At 31.1% G+C, this 7,062-nt stretch overlaps 1 protein-coding gene across 1 annotated transcript; it reads right to left on the bottom strand.

Moving 5' to 3' along the window:
• Positions 1-2,321: 2,321 nt before the first annotated feature.
• Positions 2,322-5,500, bottom strand: LOC112097428 (auxin efflux carrier component 5-like). The gene is made up of 5 exons (XM_024182705.1): positions 4,842-5,500; positions 4,525-4,610; positions 4,280-4,437; positions 2,655-2,731; positions 2,322-2,394 (listed from the first exon to the last, which is right to left on the bottom strand). The coding sequence occupies exons 1-5, from the start codon at positions 5,468-5,470 to the stop codon at positions 2,322-2,324; spliced, it is 1,023 nt and encodes a 340-aa protein (XP_024038473.1). The 5' UTR covers positions 5,471-5,500.
• Between the last annotated feature and the right edge of the window lie 1,562 nt (positions 5,501-7,062).

Here is a 7,062-nt window from a genome sequence, read left to right as displayed (position 1 = left end):
TGTTGGGAAAAATTAGGTTTTTAAATTTTTATTAAACCTTTTGAAGATCGCTCTCATATAATATATAGGAATACGTAATTCAGAAATCGTACCTTGAAAATCTGAGTTGGCTTTTTCCGCTGAAGTGATTTAGGCTCCTAGATCACGATCCGCCACCACCACTCCTGTTAGATCACGATCCGTCACCACCACGCTTGTTAGATCACGAACTGTCTCCAATGATCTTCCAGGTTATGACTCAGGTTCGATCTGCACTTGACGTGTGGGCGCCTTTATCACTACCAAAGCAACTAGCACGAGAAAATTTTTCCCTCAACAATGGAGAGAAAAATCTTTTTCTCTGATCTGTATAAAAAGTGGCTTCTCTGCCTTTCTTTAGGGAAAAATAAGCCTTATATATCTCCCTTTAGTGAAAACCCTAGGCTCCAAATAATGCCCTAAATAAAACTCACGTTTATTTACTTTTTCAATAGGGGACCCACCTTGTAAAATAACATAAGGCCCCTTATACAAAAGCTAATTAAATGGAGCCTCCCACTAAATGATATATTTAGGCTTTTGACCCAAATCGCTAGTTATCTTACTTATTAGTCCAGTAGTGGTGCAGTCAATTAAATGAGCTAACCCGGGGATCATTTGGGAATATACAATAGTGGCTACAATAATTAGGCCTGTAATTAAACTAGCCCAATTATTTAATTCCAAATCTAGTCCACTAAAAGATTGGAACTGACTTCCATAATTGTATGCTCGAATAATAATTCGTCCCAAGCCACATTGATTTCTTTACTGCACAATCCTTTGTACCACATCGTTAATTAAATTGATATCTCAACTGTCCAATCAATTTAATAACATCTTATTCCTTGATCCTTACTGGTTTTCTCTAATGATCATTTTCAACATACTAAATATGTTGACACACTCTGGCCAGAGAATTCTATGATCAAGTGCCGAAAACCTATCAAGAGATGTGTTGCACAAATTCTATATTGTTAATCCATAACTCCAATACTCATAATTGCTCCCACCAAGATACCGGGTAATCTTGACCACAAGGCTGTGTCGTGCCCATTGGTAACTCAAATGGAATAACAATTACAATCATGAAATCATAATTAACTCAAGATTAAGATTACAGTAAAATCAACGCCTATGAGATTTAATAAGTCTGACAGTTATTACAAAGTTAATTAAATCTCATATGTGATCCTGTTCAATGTAGTCGTACTACATCAATAAATTCATACATGATTAAGACAAATCATTCAATGAATTTATTACAGTCTATACCTAAATAAAGTGCCCAACTTTATTTATCAACTGTGAACTAAATTTATTTAATCATAAGATAACTTGTATTTATGTCTTCTGTGAATCCACATGGTGATCACATAAATACATATAATATGATTAAATGGACTTTAATACAAATATAAATGCAATTAAGATATTTGAATAAAATACCTCATTTATTTTATTAATCAGAAAATTTGTTTATTACAATTAAATAAACACATATGCTTTTAAAGAGCATATTATCCCAACACCAACAGCAATATTTGAAGACAATACAACCTATATTGACAAGCTAAAGGAGGATATGGCAAGAGTAGAACAAAACACATTTCAGCAAAGTTTTTCTGCACTCATGTGCTCTAGAAGAGCAAGAAAATTGATGTCAAACATATATATTCCATTGATAATTTTGCAGATCTTTTTAACAAAGCTTTACCTATTTCAACATTTGAAAAGTTAGTCTATTGGCATTCATCGACTAAGTCGATTATAAAATTGATATTTGTCTCTTTGAGGGGGAGCAGGGAAGCATAAATATTTAAGAGAAGAACTTCTACAAAAATTGGACAGATGTGTATTTTGCTCTTTTTTTCAATTACCAGATTTTACCATCTGGTTTTTACTGATTAAGGTTCTTAATGAGATAGTTATTATAGCACATTCAGTGCCGTTTTATGATCATCTTAAAGTGGTGGACATCCAAATTGTTGTATAACAGTGTATTTACCATCACTTTAACATAGTTCAATTATGGCTTAAATTTAATGAGCCTACGGTTATTTTATTTTACAAATTGAAGTTGATGAAAATTTTCACTATAAATAACATTCAATTGTAATAAAAAGTATTCGGCTTCAATACGAAGAATTTAATACATAGAAAGTTCTTTTTTTTTCCCTGCTCTTATCAATGACTGTTTAATTATCAACCTAGTTAAATTTTAAGAATATTTAACTAGTCGAGGGTCTCCCCTACTTGTGACAAAAAGTTTAAACTTTTGAAAGTCCCACTGAGGGTTTAAATCAATGTATAATATCTAGAATTGCATAATAAGCAATCAGCACAGGAAGGGATACAATCGTTCCGAAGATAACCCTGAAAAAAAAAGGAGAAAATATATTAATAAAGCTTATTTCAAGTACTTTGGAAGTAAATATTATGGTTTATTTATTGAAAGTTTATTTCGAGTACTTTGGCATTAAATAATATGGTTTATATTTTTGTGAAAATTATCATGCATTTATGCTGTTGACTATCAAAATGAAATTGGTAGTATTTTATGCATAATTTGAAAAAAGAAAATGGTACTTAATCTATTAAAGAATTTGTAGTAAAGAATTTGATCACAAACTTACGCAGTGCTAAGAACATCGGTATGCAGTCCATATTCTTTAGCAAATACGAAGGTAGTAATGGCTTCTGGAAGAGCTGCCTGCAACAAAATATGGGCAGAAAGTAAGACCTGAGATCAAATTTATGTAAAATTGTCTAAATGCGTACAAGCTTTTGTTTTGTTTTGTTTTTTTTTTTTCATTCAATGTGTGTATATATGATGAGCTAATTTTTTTTAATATTTTAGAAATATATAATTGCTAGTTATTGGATAAAAGTATGTAATTAATTAAGCAATATATTATTATCCATGCACGTGTGGTAGAAAATTATTAGAAGTTAAATATAGATCAACTCAGTATTAGATGCATGTTCATTATACAAATTATTTTTTTAAATCAATCCAATTATGTCTTATAAATTGACAATTCAATCTACACAAAAATATTCGTACACCTATGTGTGTCATCAATGATACTTTATATTTTTATTATTTACTGTAGATACGATGAATACACAATTAAAAAAAAAAGTTAGTGCCGTAACTATGTCCATTAAAATATATTAATAAATCGTATATTGTTACACGTACAATTGTGATAGAAAATTATAAAGAGTTGAATATAAATGAATTCAGATCCAAATCTCTTATATAAATAATTTTTATTTTTTAATTAATCCAATTGTGTCATATAAATTGACAACACCGTCTGTACAGAAAAAATATTCGTACAACTGTGTGTGTCTACAATGAGATTTTATTATTTGCCGTAGGCACGGCGAATACACAATAAGAAAAACAATTAGTGGCGTAACTATGTCCGCTAAACGTCACTTTAAAAAAGTCTTAAAGTGTGATTGTACTTCGAGCAATATTAAAATAAAATTATGAGTCATCAAAGTCATTCATGTAGACATGTACTAATTAATCATCAGTCTTATTAGAATTCATTGGAATCGTTGAAAAGATTTTCTGTGGTCTTGGGTTTAACAACCAAAACTCTCCCTCAGTCTAGAGTGCTGGAGAAAAATATTGCAGAACATGGGATTCCACTTATTTAGTGCACTCCAAACAGCGAGTGTATTATCCAACCACCCACACAAACCATAAGTACAAAAGATATAGAATTATTTGTAATATTAAACTGTTATTAATATGTCCCGAAATATTTTATTAATCTTAAATCCATTAATCCAGAAATTAACTTTAAACTTATGCTAATATTTCTATAACATGAAAAATGTGGTATAAAAATATAAAAATATTATAAATAAAATATATAATATCGATTTTACAAGTTATTTAGAATGTTAAATAGAATTATTTATACTATTAATCTATGAAACAGATTTTGTTAATATTAAAACAAATCTAACAGATTGATAATATTCAAAATAACTTTTTTAATATTTTACATATAAGATTATTTTAATAATATATTTGTATTTGTTATAGAAATTTATTTAAAATATTTTTTGTGTTGTTATAATTCAAAGGTACAATCATCAAAAAGGAATATGTGTATGTGTGGCAAAAATTTATAAAAAAAATCCAGTACAGTTTAGCAACACTATCTAAATTCTTTTTTGTAACCGAATTTGCGTTGTGGCATGAAATATACAAAACTATGAAGGGTTACGTTGTTACCTGAATGATAGAAACACGCAAAACATCACCACGCAAACCAGTAGCAATGGAACCAATCGCCATTGCTGCTGGTCCTGCTATGAACTTTAAAACCATTCCGAAAGCAGTGAGGCTAGGGCCACATGCTAGCAACTTTTCCTGTAAAGCCATGAAGATCCCTGAATAATTGAAAAAAGAAAACCCTACTAATTAATTATTAAAGTTCTTATTTTGCTTTATTCTCAATTAACAAACCCTAAACTCACCCATGCTAAACATGGCAGTGCCAGTCCCAGCTTTTGACATGATCAGTATAGATCCCTCAATGATGCTTGGCATCTTAAAATGCCACCTGCGTTAAGAGTTATTAAATTATGTTAATTACTTTTATGTGATCATCATGCTTACATAATATGTACACACACACAAACATATATATATATAAAGGTCCCCAACATTTGCCCAATGGTGTTAAATTAGCTTTATTACCTGAGTTTAAATTCTGGAGATGTAGGGGCTAAAAAATTAAATTAATTTTCCTCACCTTTACCTTTTTAAATAAAGCGAAAATAAAAAAGCTTACCTGTTTGCCACAAAAGCCCAGGCTAGACCAATAACACAAGCATATGAATTAGGGTTCTTGGCTAATTTCAGCCACACAACCTTCATCAAATGCCAAAATGAAGGCCTGCTGGAACTTGTTGCATGACCTTCCTCTAAATCCTCTAAAGCATTCCCAGCCCTTCGGAATTCCAAAATGAACAAAAAAATTGTAAACCACACAATGGATTGAAATACAGATGATTGAACCACGAGATCAACAGCCATTTGGCCATACATGGCTTTCATTAAGGGAACTCCTAAAACAAGAGTATTGGTGAGAGTACACAAAGAGAAGTTTGTGATACACCAAGAAAAACAGCTTCCCTTTTTACTACACATTCCCCAAAATGCTAAAACAATCACAATGATCAGCTTGGATATAGCATCAGCTCCAATGAATCGATAATTCATATTGAAAGGATCAACATGAGTTGTGAATTCAATGGTGAATAAAGGAAGAGTGAAATAGCAAACCAAGCGATTTATGGCAGCACACTCTTCTGGAGCAATTATCTTCCACCATTTCACAGAGCCATAACCTAAAATTAGAGCAAAGTAAAGTGGCACCATTGCCACTATAACTTTGTAAACATCTTCCCAACCGATCATTCTTTTTTTCTATCTTTGAGATACTTGTATTGAAATAATGTGAAGTTTTTTTTTTGTCATTTGATGAACTAACAACGATAGTATCTATTTATATTAACTGAAGAGAATAAGGTCACGTTTGTACTGACCTGTAATCCACTTTTGTCGTGAATTCAATGGATTATTTCACCAACCCATGCCTTATTATTCTTGCAATAGATAAACGCCAGCAGAAGAGAACTTTACTGTTAATTACGTAGCAAATATCAAAAGTTGTTTATGCCATTAAAATAACAATAATATTAGGGATGTTATACGCTCTTTTAAAGCATATTAATTTATTTTTTGATTAATAAAATATTTGAGATATTTTTAATTGCATAAATATATATTGAATAAGGTTAGTTTAATCATATTATATGTATTTATGTGATCATCATATGGATTCACAGAAGATATAAATACAAGTTATCTTATGATTAAATAAATTTAGTTCGCAGTTGATAAATAGAGTTGGGCGGTCTATTTATATTTAGACTGTAGTAAATTCATTGAATGATTTGTCTTAATCATATATGAATTTATTGATGTAATTTGACTACATTGAGCTGGATCACATATGAGATTTAATTAACCTTGAAATGACTGTCAGACTTATTAAATCTCATAGGCATTGATTTTACTGTAATCTTAATCTTGAGTTCATTATGATTTCATGATTGTAATTGTTAATCCATTTGAGTTACCAATGGGCACGACACACACTTGTGGTCAAAATTACTTGGTATCTTGGTGGGAGCAATTATGAGTATTGGAGTTATAGATTAGCAATATATAATTTGTACAACACATCTTTTGATGAGTTTTTGGCACTTGGTCATAGAATTCTCTGGCCAAAGTGTGTCAACATATTTAGTATGTTGAAAATAATCATTAGAGAAAACCAGTAAGTATCAAGGAACAAGATGTAATTAAATCAATTGGACAATTGAGATATCAATTTAATTAACGATGTGGTACAAAGGATTATGCAATAAAGAAATCAATGTGGCTTGGGACGAATTATTATTCGAACATACAATTATAGAGGTCAGTTCCAATCTTATGTTTCCAAATGATCCCCGGGTTAGCTCATTTAATTGACTGCACCACTACTGGATTAATAAGTAAGATAACTAGCTATTTATGTCAAAAGCCTAAATATATCATTTAGTCGGAGGCTCCATTTAATATGCTTATGTGTAAGGGGCTTTATGTTATTTTACAAGATGGCCCCCCTATGGAAAAAGCAAGTAAAGTGACTTTTATTTTTTATTATTTGGAGCCTAGGGTTTTCACTAAAAGGAGATATAAAAGTTTATTTTCTCTAAAGAAAGAGAGAGCAACCACTTTATACAGATTAGAGAAAAAGATTTTTCTCTCTATTGTTGAGAGAAAATTTTTTTCCTACTAGTCGCTTTAGTGGTGATAAAGGCGCCCACACGTCAAGTGCAGATCAAACCTGAGTTATAACCTGGAAGATCATTGGTGACAGTTCGTGATCTAACAGGCGTGGTGGTGACGGATTGTGATCTAACAGAAGTGGTGGTGACAGATCGTGATCTGGGAGCCTA

This window comes from Citrus clementina, unplaced genomic scaffold, assembly GCF_000493195.1.
Source record: "Citrus clementina cultivar Clemenules unplaced genomic scaffold, Citrus_clementina_v1.0 scaffold_6, whole genome shotgun sequence".
Classification (NCBI taxonomy): domain Eukaryota; kingdom Viridiplantae; phylum Streptophyta; class Magnoliopsida; order Sapindales; family Rutaceae; genus Citrus; species Citrus x clementina.
The sequence above is the reverse complement of the archived record's forward strand: the minus strand, read 5'-3'. Positions and strand labels throughout refer to the sequence as shown.